A 21,000-nucleotide genomic window follows, 5' to 3' on the forward strand; every position below is an offset into this window, starting at 1 on the left:
AGGGTGAAAGATTGGAAACATTTCACAAAACTGTCTGTGGGTCAACACCACTGATAGAGCCTTGCACACAATAGGTGGCTTATTGGACATTTCAAGGCCCTGATTTTCACTCCCTATAATGTCGATGAAGGTAAAATAGTGGGAAGTGATTGACTGTTAGTGGGAAGAGGTGAAGCAAGATTTTCTGATCATCCACACACTATGTGCAAGGCTTCACTGGTGATACTGGGTGTTGGATAACTCTACCCTCGAGGTTTATATCAGTGGGGTCAGAGGTGAGGTTGGTTGATGCAATAGTTCTGCTCTGCATTTTCTACCTCAGGGTGCATCAGAGAAGATGAGCAGAGCCCAGAGGTAGGACTGGAATTCTGAATCATGCAGGAGGGTCGGTTTGAGGCTCTGATTTCTGGAGAGGGAATAATTGGTGCATGTCCTTGTTAATGAAAATAAATTCACATAGACTCTAGTAAAGTAAGAGAGACACCTTTATTGCTAACAGAGCTCTGGGAGAAGAGTTGAGGTCCCGCGACCTGCGAATCACCTTCTCCCAGAGTGCCTTGTGCCGCGGGGTTATAAGCAGTTTATAGGGGGCGGAATACAATCATTTAAATTCATTTACATACAACCAATCAATCCATATGGCAACGCAATTCATTTACATACAACCAATCAATCCATATGGCAACGCAATTCATTTACATACAACTTTTTAGTCCTAGTGAAACCTGATAGCATGGCGTGAGTTTGGGGGCCCTTCCTCTGTATCTTCTTTTGTGGTTAGTTATTCTGTTGCAAAGCTTTCTATGAAACTGTGGCCTGCACCTGGCCAGGAGTCACTTGTTGCTGCAGAGTTCATATCAGGGACAGCAGATAGGCTTCTTGGTACAAAGTTCATTTAGTGGTAGCTTACCCCATCCTGCTTTGCTATGTCCGAAAATCCACTCCAACAGTCTCATCATCATCATAGGCAGCCCTTCGACATCGAGGAAGACTTGCTTCCACTCTAAAAGTGAGTTCTCAGGTGACTGTACAGTCCAATGCGGGAATTACAGTCTCTGTCACAGTTGGAGCAGACAGTAGTTGAAGGAAAGGATGGGTGAGGAGTCTGGTTTGCCGCATGCTCCTTCCGCTGTCGGTGCTTGATTTCTGCATGCTCTCGGTGACGAGACTCGAGGTGCTCGTCCTCCCGATGCCCTTCCTCCACTTTGGGCAGTCTTAGGCCAGGGATTCCCAGGTGCCAGTGGGGATGTTGCACTATTAAGGAGGCTTTGAGGGTGTCCTTGAAATGCTTCCTCTGCCAACCTGGGGCTCACTTGCCGTGTAGGAATTCTAAGTAGAGCGCTTGCTTAGGGAGTCTCGTGTCGGGCATGCATATGATGTGGCCCGCCCAACGGAGCTGGTAGAGTGTGGTCAGTGCTTCGATGCTGGGGATGTTAGCCTGAGTGAGAACACTGATGTTGGTGAGTCTATCCTCCCAGTGGATTTGCGGAGGCAGCGCTGGTGGTCCTTCTCCAGCGCTTTGAGATGTCTACTGTATATAGTACACGTGTCTGAGGGCGGGTATCAATACTGCCTTGTAGACCATAAACTTGGTGCCAGATTTGAGGTCCTAGTCTTCAAACACTCTCTTCCTCAGGCAAACGAAGGCTGCATTGTCACACTGAAGGCGATGCATGTCCTATTGGCCCAATGTCACCACATGTAATGTGGGATCGCTGGGCTTGCTTCAGGGACAATTATCTGTCCTGGACCGTGTCTAGTGTAGGTTCCAGGAGAAGATGGATTCCTTCTCTGTGGGTGATGGGGTCCCTGAATTTGGGGCTTTCCCGGTTGTTGCAGTTTTGCTTGTATTCCTGGTCAGGCTGTTGCTCAGCTCATGATGTGGGCCGCAGCTTCTTCCTCAACTTCTTCATTCTCCTGCTCCCACTGTTCTAGTTCCCCTCTTGGATTCTTTATTCTTTCCCTTTCTCCCCTTTCTCCTTTGTTAGCTCTTTTCCTCCATTCTTCAGCAGTATCTCTTCTTTCTTTTGCTGCAGCAATCTTGTATTTCCATTTCTTCTTCTGAAGTTTTATTTTAAATTCAGTTCCCCTCTTCATTTTTTTTATCTTATTAACTTTTTACCTTTTTCCTTCCGTTCTCTCTTTTCTCCTGGTGTTGGTGCTTTCTCCCTCTCCACACATCGACAGCGCTGATTAGTGGTGTGTGGGGCCCGCTTCCAGAGAGATTGCGGTAAAATTAGTCTGGGTAGTAACACAACATGGGCGATTGTAAATCACCCAACATTAATTCCCACTGAAGTGCATTGAAATGAATATTGAGCAGAGCGTGATATGAGCTGATAATTCACGATCGCCTCAAACAGTCAGAGACCAATTTCACCAACTGTGTCTCCAACCCACATTCGAGCTCCTGTCACTGATTCCTTGTTAATTTTTAAGGCCGTGATGCCCTCTGCAGGCAATGAGAATAGCGGGAGATTGGGGCTGCAGAGTTCCTCACAGTGGGTCAAGAGTGGTACAGGATGTCAGAGGCAAAAGAAACCAACAGAAACCCACAACTAACTTCCCAGTGTCTGTGGAGCACTTTCTGACTGTCTTTCCACACACCCTGCTCTCTCCACCACCTCCCCCTCCACCCCCGCTCTCTCTCTCTCCCCCTCCACCCCCGCGCTCTCTCTCCCCCTCCACCCCCGCGCTCTCTCTCCCCCTCCACCCCCGCTCTCTCTCTCCCCCTCCACCCCCGCTCTCTCCCTCCCCCTCCACTCCCGCTCTCTCCCTCCCCCTCCACCCCCGCTCTCTCTCCCCCTCCACCCCCGCTCTCTCCCTCCCCCCCCCCGCTCTCTCTCTCCCCCTCCACCCCCGCTCTCTCTCTCCCCCTCCACCCCCGCGCTCTCTCTCCCCCTCCACCCCCGCGCTCTCTCTCCCCCTCCACCCCCGCTCTCTCTCTCCCCCTCCACCCCCGCTCTCTCCCTCCCCCTCCACTCCCGCTCTCTCCCTCCCCCTCCACCCCCGCTCTCTCTCCCCCTCCACCCCCGCTCTCTCCCTCCCCCCCCCCGCTCTCTCTCTCCCCCTCCACCCCCGCTCTCTCTCTCCCCCTCCACCCCCGCTCTCTCCCCCTCCACTCCCGCTCTCTCCCTCTCCCTCCACCCCCGCTCTCTCTCTCCCCCTCCACCCCCGCTCTCTCTCTCTCCCCCTCCACCCCCGCTCTCTCTCTCCCCCTCCACCCCCGCTCTCTCTCTCTCCCCCTCCACCCCCGCTCTCTCTCTCTCCCCCTCCACCCCCACTCTCTCTCTCTCCCCTCCACCCCCGCTCTCTCTCTCCCCCTCCACCCCCGCTCTCTCTCTCCCCCTCCACCACCGCTCGCTCTCTCACCCTCCACCACTGCTCGTTCTCTCTCCCTCCACCCCAGCTCGCTCTCTCCCTCCACCCCCGCTCGCTCTCTCTCCCCCTCCACCCCCGCTCTCTCTCTCTCCCCCTCCACCCCCGCTCTCTCTCTCTCCCCCTCCACCCCCGCTCTCTCTCTCCCCGTCCACCCCCGCTCTCTCTCCCCCTCCACCCCCGTGCTCTCTCTCCCCCTCCACCCCTCTCTCTCTCTTTCCTCTCCTCCCCCCACTCTCTCTCCTCCCCTCCCCCCGCGCTCTCTCCTCCCCTCCCCCCGCGCTCTCTGCTCCTCCCTCCTTCTCTCTCTCTCTCTCTCTCCTACTCCCCCCACTCCCACCTCCCCCTCTCTCTCCTACTCTCCCCCCCCCCCCCTCCCCCACTCTCTCTCATCCTCTCCCCTCTCGCGCTGTGTCCAGTGGTTTTTGGGTCTTTATCTCCAGGTGGTCAGGCCTGAAATCGACTTACATCTACCCCTGGAATGGGAGCAGATTCCATGGATACAACCGACAGCCCGAGTGGGCCCTTAAAAAAGGAAAGAGTTTGAATAAATCACAGCAAGAAACTAATTCACAGATTGTGTTATTTTAACTTTCCCCCAGCTCCAGCCTCTCTGACTCTGGATCCGAACACAGCCCATCCTCGGCTCATCCTGACTCAGGGCCGGACCCGTGTGAGACTTCGAGACAAATGGCAGATGCTCCTTGACAACCCGGAGAGGTTTGATCCCTGGCTCCATGTCCTGGGATCGGAGGGATTCACTTCAGGAAGACATTACTGGGAGGTGGAGGTGGGGAACAAGAGTCGGTGGGGTATGGGAGTGACCCGAGAGTCTGCCGGGAGGAAAGGGGGATTCACCCCGAGCCCTGAGACCGGATACTGGATTGTGGGGCTGACACAAAGTGGATATTTTGCCCTCACCTCACCCGCAAGGACCCCCCTCACCCCAAGTGAGATTCCACGGAAGATAGGGGTGTACCTGGATTTTGAGGGTGGACAGGTGTCATTTTACAATGTGGAATACATGTCCCAATTCCACACTTTCACTGAGAAAATCTTTCCCATCTTCAGTGAGAAAAACTCTGCACCGCTGACAATCTGCAGGGTTAAAGGTAACTAACAGGTCCATCCCATAATTTCAGCCTGCCTCCTTCCGTCGGTTTCAGTCACAGGTGGTGCAGATGGTCCAAATGTCAGCTGAGGTCAGGGCGGCTACAACCGAGTGACAATGTCTTGTTGGTGAGACGTGTTGTTTGATTGGTGCAATGGAACAAACTCGTGGCAACTGCTCCAGAGAATCCTGTCAAATTAATTAAAAACCTCAAGAACATTGAGAACCATCGGGGCCCAGAGACAGAGGAGAATTAAACCACGGGCAGAAATACACCAAGGGAACAAAGAAACATAGAAAATAGGTGCAGGAGTAGGCCATTCGGCCCTTTGAGCCTACACTACCATTCAATATGATAATGCACTTCAGTACCCCATTGTTGCTTTCTCTCCCTATCCCTTGATTTCTTTAGTCGTAAGGGCCACATCTAACTCCCTTTTGAATATATCTAACGAACTGGCCTCAACAACTTTCTGTGGTAGAGAATTCCACATGCTCACAACTCTGAGTTAAGAAGTTTCTCCTCATCTCGGTCCTAAATGGCTTACCCCTTATCCTTAGACTGTGACCCGTGGTTCTGGACTTCCCCAACATCAGGAACATTCTTCCTGCATCTAACCTGTCCAATCTCGTCAGAATTTTATACATTTCTATGAAATCCCCTCTCATTCCTAAATTCCAGTGAATATAAGCCTAGTCGATCCAGTCTTTCTTCATATGTCAGTACTGTCATCCCAGGAATCAGTCTGGTGAACCTTCGCTGCACTCCCTCAATAGCAAGTATGTCCTTCCTCAGATTAGGAGACCAAAACTTTTCATAATATTCAAGGTGTGGCCTCACCAAGGCCCTGTACAACTGTAGTAAGACTCCCCTGCTCCTATACTCAAATCCCTTCACTATGAAGGCTAACATGACATTTGCCTTCTTCACCGCCTGCTGTATCTGTATGCCAACTTTCAATGACTGATGTACCATGACACCCAGATCTCGTTGCACCTCCCCTTTTACTAATCTGTCACCATTCAGATAATAATATGCATTCCTGTTTTTACCACCAAAGTGGATAACCTCACATTTATCTACATTATACCGTATCTGCCATGTATTTGCCCACTCACCTAACCTGTCCAAGTCACCCTGCAACCTCTTAGCGTCCTCCTCACAGCTCACACTGCCACCCAGCTCAGTGTCATCTGCAAATTTGGAGATATTGCATTCAATTCCTTCGTCTAATTCATTCATGTAAATTGTAAATAGCTGGGGTCCCAGAATTGAACCTTGCGGTACCCCACTAGTAACTGCCTGCCATTCCGAAAGGACCCGTTTATTCCTACTCTTTGCTTCCTGTCTGCCAACCAGTTCTCTATCAGTACATTATCCCCAATACCATGTGTGTTAATTTTGCACAATAATCTACTGTGTGGGACCTTGTCAAAAGCCTTTTGAAAGTTTAAATACACCACATCCACTGGCACCCCCTTATCCACTCTACTAGTTACATCCTCAAAAAATTCTAGAAGATTTGTCAAGCATGATTTCCCTTTCATAAATCCATGCTGACTTGGACCGATTCTGTCACTGCTTTCCAAATGTGCTGCTTTTGCATCTTTAATAATTGATTCCAACATTTTCCCCACTACCAATGTCAGGCTGACCAGTCTATAATTCCCCGTTTTCTCTCTCCCTCCTTTTTAAAAAAGATACATTAGCTACCCTCTAGTCCATAGGAACTGATCCAGAGTATATAGAATGTTGGAAAATGACCACCAATGCATCCACTATTTCTAGGGCCACTTCCTTAAGTACTCTGGGATGCAGACTATCAAGCCCGGGGGATTTATCAGCCTTCAAGCCCATCAATTTTCCTAACACAATTTGCTGACTAATAAGGATTTCCTTTAGTTCCTCTTCTCGCTAGACCCTCAGTCCCCTAGCATTTCCGGAAGGTTATTTGTGTCTTCCTTAGTGAAGACAGAACCAAAGTATTTGTTCAATTGGTCTGCCATTTCTTTGTTCCCCATTATAAATTCACCTGATTCTGACTGTAAGGAACATTTGTCTCCACTAATCTTTTTCTCTTCACGTATCTGTAGAAGCTTTTGCAGTCAGTTTTTATGTTCCCTGCAAGCTTACTCTCATATTCTATTTTCCCCCTCCTAATTAAACCCTTTGTCCTCCTCTGCTGAATTCTAAATTTCTCCCAGTCCTCAGGTTTGCTGCTTTTTTTGGTCAATTTATATGCCTCTTCCTTGGATTCAACACTATCCCTAATTTCCCTTGTAAGCCACGTTTCAGCCACCTTCCCCATTTTATTTTTACGGGATGTACAATTGTTGAAGTTCATCCATATGATCCGTAAATGTCTGCCATTGCCTATCCTCTGTCAACCCTTTAAGTATCATTCGCCAGTCTATTCTAGCCAAATCACGTCTCATACCATCGAAGTTATCTTTCTTTAAGTTCAGGACTCTCGTCTCTGAATTAACTGTGTCACTCTCCATCTTAATGAAGAATTCTACCATATTATGGTCACTCTTCCCCAAGAGGCCTCGCACAACAATTGCGAATTAATCCTCTCTCATTACACAACACCCAGTCTAGAATGGCCAGCTCTCTAGTTGGTTCCTCGACATATTGATCTAGAAAACCATCCCTTATACACTCCAGGAAATTCTCCTCCACCGTATTGCTACCAGTTTGGTTAGCCCAATCTATATGTAGATTAAAGTCACCCATGATAACTGCTGTACCTTTATTACACGCATTCCTAATTTCCTGTTGATGCCATCTCCAACCTCACTATGACTGTTTGGTGGCCTGTACACAACTCCCACTAGCGTTTTCTGCCCTTTGGTGTTCCGCAGCTCTAGCCATACAGATTCCATCTCATTCACGCTAATGTCCTTCCACAGGGCCCAAGTTTCCGCATGATTTGCGCCTGATTTTTAGGAGCAACTGGTGGAGAACGGACTATCTTAGAAATCGCAATTCTCCACATTTTCTTTTCTGCAGTTCTAGTCAGGTAGAACAGTTCCACTTTGGAACAGAATTTTTTCTTCAAAAGGGGGCATGTCCGGCCAGTGATGCCTGATTTCAAAGTTTCCACAGTGAAAACGTACTCCAAACTAACTTAAAATGGAGCAAGTGAAGATTTTTGTAGAACTGAAAAAACCTGTTCTACACATTAAAAAATCAGGCGCAGGTTACAAATTAGGCGTCCAGAACGAGGTGGGGGGGGAAGGGAAGTCATTAAATTCTACAATAAATCCTTATTTATACTTATACAAATATTATACAAATAAATCCAACCTGAATAAAAATTTATAAGCAAAGAAAAGATTAAATAAACCATCTTCCAACCTGTGTGAAAGTGCTTCAGCCAGGAAGAATGCTGCAGGAAGCCTCACAAAATGAGGCAGCCGTTCCCGAAGGCGGGCGGGCGGGCAGGAGGGACCCAACCGACCGAACGCAGGGGGGGGGGGAAGGAAGCCGTTCCAGACGGCGGGCGGGAGGGGACCGACCGAACGCAGGGAAGCTGTTCCAGATGGCAGGGAGGGACCCAACCGACCGAACGCAGTGGGGGAGAGGGGAGCCGTCCAGACGGCGGGCGAGCGACCGAACGCAGTGGGGGAGAGGGGAGCCGTCCAGACGGCGGGCGAGCGACTGAACGCAGACGGTGGGCGAGCGACCGAACGCAGGGGGGGGGGGGGGGGGGGGAGCCGTTCCAGACGGCGGGCGGGAGGGGACCGACCGAACGCAGGGAAGCTGTTCCAGATGGCAGGGAGGGACCCAACCGACCGAACGCAGTGGGGGAGAGGGGAGCCGTCCAGACGGCGGGCGAGCGACCGAACGCAGTGGGGGAGAGGGGAGCCGTCCAGACGGCGGGCGAGCGACCGAACGCATTGGGGGAGAGGGGAGCCGTCCAGACGGCGGGCGAGCGACCGAACGCGGGGGGGGGGGGGGAGCCGTTCCAGACGGCGGGCGAGCGACCGAACGCAGTGGGGGAGAGGGGAGCCGTCCAGACGGCGGGCGAGCGACCGAATGCAGACGGTGGGCGAGCGACCGAACGCAGTGGGGGGGGGGGAGCCGTCCAGACGGCGGGCGAGCGACCGAATGCAGACGGTGGGCGAGCGACCGAACGCAGTGGGGGGGGGGGAGCCGTCCAGACGGCGGGCGAGCGACCGAACGCAGTGGGGAAGAGGGGAGCCGTCCAGACGGCGGGCGAGCGACCGAATGCAGACGGCGGGCGAGCGACCGAACGCAGTGGGGAAGAGGGGAGCCGTCCAGACGGCGGGCGAGCGACCGAACGCAGTGGGGGGGGAGCCGTCCAGACGGCGAGCAAGCGAGCGGGCGGGAGGGACCCAACCGACCGACCGAACGCAGCGGGGGGGGGGAGGAAGCCGTTCCAGACGGCGGGAGGGAGGGAGGGAGGGAAGGAGACAGAAGGCTGCAGGAAGCCTCAGAAATTGAGGAGCCATTTCCCGACGGCAAAAGGGAGAGGTCGTCGGGATACGGCTGCCTCAACTTTCTGAGGCTTCCTGCAGCCTTCTCAGTGCTGATGGCAATGTGTTTTTATAAAAAAATGTTCAAAAACTAAACAGCTACAAAGAACTACAAAAATGGCCGAGTGCCAATGTTTTCTTCACACTGCGCATGCGCGAACGCTCCAACGCGCACGCGCAGCATTGCCGGCAGGAAAAAAACTAATTTAAATAGTACCCGCCCCCTCTCACTTACAAAATCGGTGCGAGTGTAGGCTCCGCCCCCCTGGGCGCCACGCCAAACAGACAAGGAGCTGCAGGGCTCTCCAGAATCGCGAGTTTTTTTTCCGGCGCTGTTTTAGGCGCGAAAAACGGGCACCCAGCTCAGAGGGGCGCCCGTTTTTTATCGTGTGGAAACTTGGGCCCATAGACTCCAGCTGAGAAGTTAAAGGTAAAGAGGGGCAGGGGAGAAGAACTAGGGTGAGACAGAACACCAGTGGGAAGGACATGACAAAGGGGACCATCTGAGGCATGGCAAATTTAATAATACCCACCCGGGGGAAGGGAAAAGTAAAAGGGGGCACCAGATAGAAGTGAAATCAAAAGAGAACGGGGAGAGTGTCAGAAACATGGGAAAATCCATGGGATGGAAATGATCAGAACATTCATGCATATGGAGTGTTTAGAATAGAGAGTGGACAAGGTCATCACCTGTGGAGAGAGAAGACAGGTTAATATTCCGGGAATACACCCTGCATTGGAACTGGGAACTGAAAGATCAGCGAGGGCCTCTGTAGGGCTGGGGGAAGAGAAGAAACAAACCAATGGTGAACTGTAGAGAGGAACCTACTGGGTGGAATGAGCTGTGAACGGCATTTATTAAAAACAAAGCAATTCGGTGCTTAATTACATTCCAGAAGCATAAACTAAAGGCGCTGTTTGTTTTATTTGCACCTTGCTCCAGACTCTGGATCCTTAACTGGATCCGAACTGATGGGGCTGATTTTAAGAGCCCCCGCCTGGTGTAACCGGAGCGATAGTGCCCAGAATTGGACCCAATGCTCAAGCTGGGGCCGAACTAGTCTTTATATAGGTTTTATATTGATCCCTGAACCAGCATTAGTACAACAATATCAGATTGCTGTTTGTGGCAGCTTGCTGTGCAAAAATTGGCTGTCGCGTTTCCTACAATAAAACAGTGACTACACTTCAAAATACTTCATTGGCTGTAAAACGCTTTGGGCATCCTGAGGCTGTGAGAGACGCTATATAAATGCAAGTCTGTCTTTCATATTCAGATCAAGGTCATTTTTAAATTGCAACTGTGTTTGAGAGTTTGATCAGCTGGTTTTAAATGTTTTATTCTGCAGAGTTTAATAGGAAGCAAAGTATATAATTGTAACCAAGTGTTGAAACTGTTTGATAAATTATAAAGTGCTGTCTCCTTGTACCCTGCACACAGAAATACAAGTATCTGCTCCACCTGTCTGCAGAGTCTGTCTAAATCAGAAGGTGGTCTCAGAATTGCCGAGCACTGCTTGGTGTGTTCTGAGACACACAGACCAGGGAGGTTCAAGGCTGGATTGCTGGTGAAACACACTATCTGAAGCAGAGTGACAGTGGAGGTGCAGAGATGGGCCTGAGCATACCCGGGTCCGGGGTGGGCAAGGATCAGCCCGGGGGGGGGGACCTGTTCCTGGGGATGTGGATCTTTGCTGAGAATTGGGCCCGGCTTGTTTTCCAGAGCTCTGTCCCTCTGGACACTTACTTTCTGGGCTGACCCAGGAGCAGGAGAGAAAGGTGCTGAGGGTTTCTGCCTCCAGCACCCTGTGCACACCTCGGGCACCCTCTGGGTGAAAAAGGTTCTCCTCAACTCCCCTCTCATCCCGGAGATTTCGGGCCTGGGCTTCGGGAGAAACCAGCCCAACCCGAACAAATATTGTTCGTATACCGACCTGTTGTCCCGCTCCCGGCCAATCACAGCACACAGCCCGCGCCCGCTCACAGGGGCAAAGATTGACGGCCGTTAAACATTAAATATTTAAACCCAACCGGCAAGTTCCGAGCCCGAGCCTCTAGCAACCCAAATCATGGCGCAAACCCCGCCTCCCGGCGGCGCTGATTGGCCAGTAACGCCGCGGTGAGGAGCTCCGGGGGGAGTGGATTGGTCGGAGCGCCTGTCACTCAGTCAGTTGGGGGCTGAGGACAGGGGATGATGGTAAGGAGAAGGAGGAGAAATTGGGGGGGGGGGGGGGGTGTTGTGGAAGCGGGCGACTGGGGGGATGGGAGGGTAAGGAGGATGAGGAGGGGTCACTTATGTATGAATAAGGAGTCTGACTGGATATTGTGAGCTCAAAGTAAAATGTGACGTTAGTCTTTTGTACAGGTCTCCAGAGTGCCTCTCCAACCTGTGAAGCCTCCTTAAGTACCTGTGATCCCAAGGGATTGTGGAATCCATTGGGACTCTGGGGGATGAGCCCTCTGGTGGCTATACAAGGTATATACAGGTTTATATATATATAACAGTCACCATGCCTCTATTGTCAGCACCTGGAATCATAGAAACACACAGCACAGGATGAGGCCATTTGGCCCATCGTGCCTGTGCTGGCTCTTTGAAAGAGCTGTCCCATTAGTCTCACTCTCCTGCTCTTACCCCAGAGCCCTGTGAATGTCTCCTATTCAACAATTCATCCAATTCCCTTTTGAAAGTTACGATTGAATCTGCTTCCCCCGCCCTCTCAGACAGGGCACTCCAAATCACCATAACTCGCTGCATAAAAATGTATCTCCTCATTTACCCCCTGGATTTTTTTTGCATTTGCCAATTATCTTCAGATCTCACTGAGTTTCAATCCCAGGAGAGAATGAAAGCAATTCTGCATTCTCTGAGGCAGAAGAAAACCTCTTTTGAATATTTTGAGTTTGAGCAGCAAGAGAGCATCTACGAAATAAGAACATAAGAAATAGGAGCAGGAGTAGGCCATAGATCCCCTCAAGCCTGCTCCGCCATTCAATAAGATCATGGCTGATCTGATCATGGACTCAGCTCTACTTCCCCGCCTGCACCTCATAACCCCTTATCATTTAAGGAACTGTCTATTTCTGTCTTAAATTTATTCAATGTCCCAGCTTCCACAGCTTTCTGAGGCAGCGAATTCCAGATTTACAACCCTCTGAGAGAAGAAATTTCTCCTCATCACTGTTTTAAATGGGCGGTCCCTTTTCTAAGATCATGCCCTCTAGTTCTAGTCTCCCCCATCAGTGGAAAGATCCTCTCTGCAACTACCTTGTCAAGCCCCCTCATAATCTTGTGTTTCGATAAGATCGCCTCTCATTCTTCTGAACTCCAATGAGTAGAGGCCCAACCTACACAACCTTTCCTCATAAGTCAACCCCCTCATCCCCAGAATCAACCTCATGAACCCTCTCTGAACTGCCTCCAAAGCAAGTATATCCTTTCGTAAATATGGAAACCAAAACTTCATGCAGTATTCCAGGAGTGGCCTCACCAATACCTTGTTTAGCTGTATAAAGACTTCCCTGCTTTTATACTCCATCCCCTTTGCAATAAAGCCCAAGATACCATTAGCCTTCCTGATCAGTTGCTGTACCTGCATACTATCCTTTTGCATTTCATGTCCAGGTACCCCCAGGTCCCGCTGTACTGCAGCACTTTGCAATCTTTCTCCATTTAAATAATAGCTTGCTCTTTGATTTTTTTTCTACCAAAGTGCATGAGATCACACTTTCCAACATTATACTCCATCTGCCAAATATTTGCCCACTCCCTTAGCACATCTATGTCCTTTTGCAGATTTTTTGTGTTCTCACATATTGCTTTTCCTCCCATCTTTGTATCGTCAGTCCCTTCTTCCAAGTCGTTAATATAGATTGTAAATGTAGTGTATGAATAAAGAGTCTGACCAGATACTGTGAGCTGAAAGTAAAATGACACCGTAGTCTTTTATTGCAGGTCTCCAGAGTGCCTCTCCAGCCTGTGAGGCCTCCTTAAGTACAGGTGCTCCCAAGGGATTGCGGGATTCCTTGGGACTCCAGGGGATTCTGGTGGTTAAACAAGGTATTTACAGGTTTACATATATAACACTACCCCCACACTCCCGCCCCCCCCCCCCCCCCACCCCTCCAAAGTCAATAGTGTAACGATTTACAAGGTGAGTCGCTGGTTGATCGTTTCGGTGTAAATGCTGGTTTTGGTGAGTCATTTGTTGGGCCCTCGCTGGGCTGCTGTGCAGCTGGCCTTGCTGGGCTGCCTAGTGTGATGAGTCCTGCTGGGCTGCAGCAGGTGTTGGGTTCTGCTTTGTGTTCAACCGCTGTGTCGGGGGGTCAAAAAAGGTAGGGTCTAATGTGGGTTGCACTGGATAGTCCGTGAATCTGAGTTTGGTTTGGTCCAAGTGTTTCCTGTAGATGAGTCCATTTGAAAGTTTGACCCAAAATACCCTACTCCCCTCTTTGGCCACGGCAGTGCCGGGAAGCCACTTGGGACCTTGTCCACAGTTCAACACAAATACAGGATCATTAATCTCAATTTCGCGTGACACATTTGCGCTATCATGATATGTACTTTGTTGAAGCCGCCTGCCCTCTACCTGTGTAGATCAGGGTGGACTAATGAGAGCCTTGTCTTAAGTGCCCTTTTCATGAGCAGTTCAGCGGGTGGAATCCCAGTGAGCAAGTGGGATCTCATGCGGTAACTGAGCAGGACTCTGGATAGGCGAGTCTGCAGTGAGCTTCAGTTACTCTCTTCAAGCTCTGCTTGATTGTTTGCACTGCTCTCTCTGCCTGACCATTGGATACTGGTTTGAACGGGCAGATGTGACATGTTTGATCCCATTGCAAGTCATGAACTCTTTGAACTCAGCACTGGTGAAACATGGCCTGTTGTCACTCACAAGGACATAATGTTGTGTATGGAGAAAGAGTCAGACTGAACACTGTGAGCTCAAAGTACAGTGTGACCATCGTCTTTTATTGCACATCTCCAACATGCCTCTCCAACCTGTGAAGCCTTCTTAAATACCTGTGCTCCCAAGGGATTATGGGATCTCTTGTGACTCCAGGCAATGAACCCACTGATGGCTGTACAGAGTAAATACAAGTCCACATATATAACAACATTCCCCGCCAAAGTCAATAGTGTAACTATTTACAATGTGAGTCAATCTGGGTCCCTTCTTGCCTTGGTTGACCGTCTCGGTGTGAAAGCTGGTGTTGTTGAATCATTTGTTGGGCCCTCGCTGGGCTGCTGTGCAGCTGGCCTTGCTGGGCTGCCTGGTGTGTTGGGCCCTGCAGGGCTGCTGTGGATGATGGGTTGTGCTTCGTGGTCAACCGTGGTGTTGGTTGCCACTGGTGTGTGTGTTGGGGGATCAAAAAAGATAGGGTCCAAGGTGGGTTGCTCAGGGTAGTCCATGAATCTGAGTTTGATTTGGTCCAAGTGTTTCTGCTGAATGAGTCCATTTGAAAGTTTGACCCGAAACACCCTGCTCCTCTCTTTGGCCACAACAGTGCCAGGAAGCCACTTGGGACCTTGTCCATAATTTAATACAAATACAGGATCATTGACTTCAATCTCGCGTACACATTTGTGCTATAATCGTATGCACTTTGTTGAAGCCGCTTGCTCTATACCTGTTCATGTAGATCAGGTTGAACTAATGAGAGCCTTGTCTTAAGTGCTCTTTTCATGAGCAGTTCAGCAGGTGTGATCCCAGTGAGTGAGTGTGGTCTCGTGCGGTAGCTAAGCAGGACTCTGGGTAGGCGAGTCTGCAGTGAGCCTTCAGTTACCCTCTTCAAGCCTTGCTTGATGGTTTGCACTGCTCTCTCTGCCTGACCATTGGACGTTGGTTTAAACGGAGCAGATGTGACATGTTTGATCCCGTTACGGGTCATGAATTCTTTGAACTCAGCACTGGTAAAACCTGGCCCGTCGTCACTCACCAGGACATCGGGTGAGCCGTGTGTGGCAAACATGGCCCGCAGGCTTTCAGTGGTGGCAGCGGACATGCTAGTCAACATTATCTCACATTCAATCCACCTTGAGTACGCGTCTACAACCACAAGGAACATTTTACCCAAGAACGGGCCTGCACAGTCGACGTGTACCCTAGACTACGGTTTGGAGGGCCAAGACCATAAACTTAGCGGCGCCTCCCTGGGTACATTGCTTAACTGCGAGTATGTATTACATCTGTGAACCCAGGACTCTTAAGACTGCATCGATACCAGGCCACCACACGTGGGATCTGGCTATCGCTTTCATCATTACAATGCCTGGGTGGGTACTGTGGAGGTCATTGATGAAGGTGTCTCTGTCGTTCTTGGGGACCACGACTCAATTGCCCCACAGAAGGCAGTCTGCCTGTATAGACATTTCATCTTTGCGCCGCTGGAACGGCTTTATCTCTTCCTGCATTTCCACTGGGACACTGGACCAGCTCCCGTGAAGCACACAGCTTTTGACTAGAGATAATAAGGGGTCCTGGCTTGCCCAGGTTTTGATCTGACGGGCAGTGACGGGTGATTGCTCACTCTCAAATGCTTCCATAATCATGGCTAGATCTGCGGGCAGCACCATTTCCACTCCCGTGGTGGGCAGTGGCAGCGTACTGAGAGCATCGGCGCAGTTTTCTGTACCTGGCCTGCGGCGGATGGCGTAGTTGTATGCGGACAACGTGAGCGTCCATCTCTGAATGCGGGCCGATGCGTTGATATTTTTCCCTTTACTCTCGGAAAACGGATATAAATGGCTTATGGTCAGTTTCCAAATCGAATTTTAGCCCAAACAGGTATTGATGCATTTTCTTTACCCCATAGACACACGGTAACACTTTTTCAATCATGCTGTAGGCTCTCTCGGCTTTAGACAGACCCCTCAATGCATAAGCAACCGGTTGCAGTTTCCCGAAATCATTAGCTGGTTGCAATACACACCCAATGCCATATGACGACGCATCACATGCTAGTACCAAACGCTTACATGGATCATACAACACAAGCAATTTGTTTGAGCATAACAATTTTCTTGCTTTTACAAAGGCATTTTCTTGGCTTTTGCCCCAAACCCATTCGTCCTCTTTTCGTAGCAAGACATGTAGTGGTTCTAGCAGGGTGTTAAGACCTGGTAAGAAGTTACCAAAGTAGTTCAAGTGTCCCAGAAACGACCGCAGCTCCGTCACATCTGTAGCCTCGGTGCGTTCGCGATTGTCTCCGTCTTCGCGTTGGTGGGCCTGATGCCGTCCGCCGCAATCCTCCTTCCCAGGAACTCCATTTCAGGTGCCAGGAAAACACACTTCGAGCATTTTAACCTGAGCCCCACGGGGTTGAGTCGACTAAGAACCTCCTCCAGGTTCTGCAGGTGCTCGACTGTGTTCCGACCTGTGACCAAGATGTCGCCCTGGAAGACCACGGCATGCGGGACCAACTTCAGTAAACTTTCCATATTTCTCTGGAATATCGCCGCCGCTGATCGGATTCCAAATGGGCAACTGTGATAAACAAAAAGACCTTTGTGCGTGTTGATGCAGGTGAGAGCCTTCGACGATTCCTCCAGTTCCTGCGTCATGTAGGCTGAAGTCAGATCCAGCTTTGTGAACATCTTTCCTCCCTCCAGAATTGCAGAGGTCTTTTGGTAATGGGTATTGGTCCTGCAGGTAGAAACGATTGATAGTTACTTTGTAATCGGCACAGATTCTGATGGTGCCGTCTCCCTTGAGGACTGGGACAATGGAACTGGCCCACTCGCTGAACTCGATCGGTGAAATGATGCCCTCTCATTGCAGCCGGACTAGCTCGATCTCTACCTTTTCTCTCATCATGCACGGTACTGCTCTCGCTTTGTGATGGATGGGTCGCGCCCCCGGAATTAGGTGGATCTGCAGTTTTGCTCCTTGGAATTTCCCGATGTCTGGTTCGAACAGCGAAGAAAATTTGTTTAAGACCTGGGCACACAAAGTGTCATCAGCGGGCGATAGCACTCTGACGTCCTCCCAGTTCCAGCGTATCATTCCCAGCCAGCTCCTGCCAAGCAGCGTGGGACCATCGCCTGGTACCACCCAGAGTGGTAGCCTGTGCACCGCTCCATCGTAAGAGACCTTTACAGTGGCACTACTGATTACAGGAATCAACTCTTTCGTGTAAGTTATTAATCTCGTGTGAACTGGAATTAAGACTGGCCTTGAGGCCTTTTGCACCACAACCTTTCAAAAGTCTTTTTGCCCATGATGGACTGGCTCGTGCCCGTGTCCAGCTCTATTGACAGCGGGAGTCCATTTAGCTCAACATTCAGCATTATCGGGCGACAATTCGTGGTGAATGTGTGCACCCCATGTACCTCTGCCTCCTCTATCTGAGGCTCTGGTTCGTAATGATCCATCGTGGATGTATCCTCCTCTGCAACGTGATGGTTTGCAGGTTTAACAGGCTTAGCAGCTCACCTGCACACTTGTTGGAGGTGTCCCATTGTTCCACAACTCTTGCAAACGTATCCTTTGAATCGACATGAATGGAAACGATGATCATCCCTGCAGCGCCAACAAGGCGTTAATGGCCTTGCATTCATCACCTTTAATGATGGACTCTGAGACATCTCCGGACGTGTAGCTGCAGGTTTGCCTGACCTGCCCTGTACGTCATGATTCGAAAATAACATCACTTTGTTCACAGTACTTGTAGCAGCACTTGTGTGCTGAGAGATTTGCTGAGTATTGTCACTGGTGGCAATGAACTCCTGGGCTATCGTTATGGCCTTACTCAAGGTTGGGGTCTCTACAGTCAAAAGCTTGCGAAGTATGGTTTCGTGACCAATGCCAAGTACGAAAAAGTCTCTGAGCATGTGCTCCAAACGTCCTTCAAATTCGCAATGTCCTGCAAGGCGTCTCAGCTCGGCGACATAACTTGCCACTTCCTGGCCTTCAGACATTTTGTAGATATAGAACCGGTACCTCGGCATCAGAACGCTTTCCTTCGGGTTCAAATGCTCTCGGACCAGTGTGCACAAATCGTCGTACGATTTCTCCGTGGGTTTCGCTGGAGTGAGCAGATTGTTCATGAGGCCATATGTTGGTGAGGAGGATCGCTCTGCGTTTGGCAGCGCTCTCTTCCCCATCGAGCTTGTTGGCCACGAAGTATTAGTCGAGTCGCTCCACAAAAGTTTCCCAATCATCTCCCTCTGAAAATTTCTCCAGGATGCCCACTGTTCTCTGCATCTTTGGGTTCGCTATCTGTATCTCGTCGCCAGTTGTTGTGTATGGAGAAAGAGTCAGACTGAACACTGTGAGCTCAAAGTAAAGTGTGACCTTAGTTTTTTATTGCAGGTCTCCAGCGTGCCTCTCCAACCTGTGAAGCCTTCTTAATTACCTGTGCTCCCAAGGGATTATGGGATCCCTGTGACTCCGGGGAATGAGCCCTCTGGTGGCTGTACAGAGTAAATACAAGTCCACATATATAACACATCAGGCAGGTCGTGCGTGGCAAACATGGCCCGCAGGCTTTCAGTGGTGGCAGCGGACGTGCTTGCCGACATTATCTCACATTCAATCCATTTGGAGTATGCATCTACAACCACTAGGAACATTTTCCCCAAGAACGGGCCTCCATAGTCAACAGGACCCGAGACCACTGTTTGGCAGGCCAAGACCATAAACTTTGTGGCGCCTCCCTGGGTGCATTGCCTAACTGTGAACATGTGTTACAGTTGTGCACGCAGGACTCTTAAGTCCGCATCGATACCGGGCTACCACACGTGGGATCTGGCTATCGCTTTCATCATTACAATGCCTGGCAGGGTACTGTGGAGATCGCTAATGAAAGTGTCCCTGCTCTTTTTTGGTACCACTACCCAATTACAGGCAGACTGCCTTCTGTGGGTTAAAGACATTTCCTCTTTGCGCCGCTGGTATGGCTTTATTTCTTCCTGCATTTCTAATGGGACACTGGATCTGCACCCGTGAAGCACACAGTTTTTTTTTTAACTAAGGGGTCCTGGCTAGTCCAGGTTCTAATCTGTCGGGCGGTAACAGGTGATTGCTCGCTCTTGAGTGCTTCCATTACCATAACTAAATCTGCGGGCTGTGCCATTTCCAACCCCATGGTGGGCAATGGCAGCCTACTGAGGGCATCGGTATAGTTTTCTGTCCCTGGCCTGTGGTAGATAGCGTAGTTGTATGCGGACAACGTGAGCGCCCATCTCTGGATGTGGGCCGATACATTAGTATTTATCCCCATGCTTTCCGAAAAGAGGGATATCAGTGGCTTATGGTCAGTTTCCAGTTCAAATTTGAGCCCAAACGGATATTGATGCATTTTATTTACCCTATAAACACATGCTACCGCTTCCTTTTCGATTATGCTATAGGCTCTCTCAGCCTTGGACAGACTTCTGGATGCATAAGTTGCAATTTCCCAGATTCATTAGCTTGTTGTAATACACACCCGACATTGCATGACGATGCATCACAAGCTACTACCAAACGCTTACATGGATCATAGAACACAAGCAATTTGTTTGAGCATAACAGTTTTCTAGCTTTTATAAAGGCATTTTCTTGGTTTTTACCCCATGCCCATTCGTCTCCTTTACGCAGTGAAGCGTGCAGTGGTTCTAACAGTGTGCTGAGACCCGGTAAGAAGTTACCAAAGTAGTTCAGGAGTCCTAGAAACGACCGCAGCTCCATCACGTTCTGTGGCCTTTGTGCCTTCTTGATTGCCTCCATCTTCGAATCAGTGGGCCTGATGCCATCCACCGCGATTCTTCTCCCCAGGAACTCCACTTCAGGCGTCAGAAAAACGCACTTCGAGCGTTTTAACCTGAGAGAGAGAGAGTGAGAGAATTCAGTCGGCGAAATGATGCTCTCTCGTTGCAGCCGGTCCAGCTCCATCTCAACCCTCTCTCATCATGTACGGTATTGCTCTCGCCTTGTGAAGGATGGGTCGCGCCCCTGGAATTAGGTGGATCTGCACTTTTGCTCCTTGGAACTTCCCGATGCCTGGTTCGAACAGCGAGGGGAACTTGTTTAGGACCTGGGCACATGAAGTGTTGTCGATGGGTGAGAGCGCTCGGACGTCATTCCAATTCCAGCGTATCTTTCCCAGCCAGCTCCTGCTGAGCAGCCTGGGGCCATTGCCCGGTACCACCCAGAGTGGTAACTTGTGCACCGCTCCAGCGAAAGAGACCTTTACAGTAGCACTGCCGATTACGGGAATCAGTTCCTTTTGTGTATGTTCTCAGTTTAATGCGAATGGGACTTAGGACTGGCCTTGAGGCCTTGCCGCACCACAATTTATCAAAAGGACACCGGGAGTCCATTTAATTCAACCTTCAGCATTATCGGGGGACACTTTGTGGTAAATGTGTGCACCCCATGTATCTCTGCCTCCTCTGTCGGAGGCTCTGGTTCATCGTGATCTGCCGTGGATCTGTCCTTCTCTGCAACATGGTTTGCAGCTCGCCTGCACATACATTGGAGATGTCGCATTGTTCCACAGCCCTTGCAAACGTATCCTTTGAAGTGGCATGAATGGAAACGATGATCACCCCTGCAACGCCAACAAGGTGTTAACGGGCTAGCATTCATCACCCTTGATGCTAGACTCAGACATCTGCGGACGTGCAGCTGCAGGCATGTGAGGCCTGCCCTGTATGTTACAATTCAAAAACAACATTACTTTGTTCACAGTACTTGTAGCGGCACTCGTGTGCTGAGAGATTTGCTTGGTATTGTCACTGGTGGCGATGAATGCCTGGGCTATCGCTATGGCTTTATTCAAGGTTGCGGTCTCTACAGTCAAAAGTTTGTGAAGTATTATTTCATGGCCAATGCCAAATACAAAGAAGTCCCTGAGAATGTACTCCAAATGTCCTTCAAATTAGCAATGTCCTGCAAGGCATCTTAGCTTGGCGACATAGCTCACCACTTCCTGGCCTTCAGACCTCTTGCACGTGTAGAACTGGTACCTTGCCATCAGAACGCTTTCCTTCGGGTTAAGATGCTCCCGGACAAGTGTGCACAAAT

General features: G+C 50.2%; 1 protein-coding gene across 2 annotated transcripts in view; it reads left to right on the plus strand.

The window, feature by feature from the left end:
- The window catches only part of LOC139229645 (E3 ubiquitin-protein ligase TRIM39-like), a 31,373-nt gene that overhangs the window by 4,980 nt on the left and 5,393 nt on the right, over nucleotides 1–21,000 (plus strand). For both annotated transcript variants that reach the window (XR_011587767.1, XM_070861164.1), the window contains exons 3-4: nucleotides 3,981–4,490; nucleotides 12,948–13,052. Coding sequence is in view for 1 of the 2 variants with exons in the window: in XM_070861164.1 (XP_070717265.1) it covers nucleotides 4,076–4,490; nucleotides 12,948–13,052 (520 nt within the window). In the remaining variant the exon portion in view is untranslated. The remainder of the gene's footprint in view (nucleotides 1–3,980; nucleotides 4,491–12,947; nucleotides 13,053–21,000) is intronic.

Source organism: Pristiophorus japonicus, chromosome 19 (assembly GCF_044704955.1).
Source record: "Pristiophorus japonicus isolate sPriJap1 chromosome 19, sPriJap1.hap1, whole genome shotgun sequence".
Classification (NCBI taxonomy): domain Eukaryota; kingdom Metazoa; phylum Chordata; class Chondrichthyes; family Pristiophoridae; genus Pristiophorus; species Pristiophorus japonicus.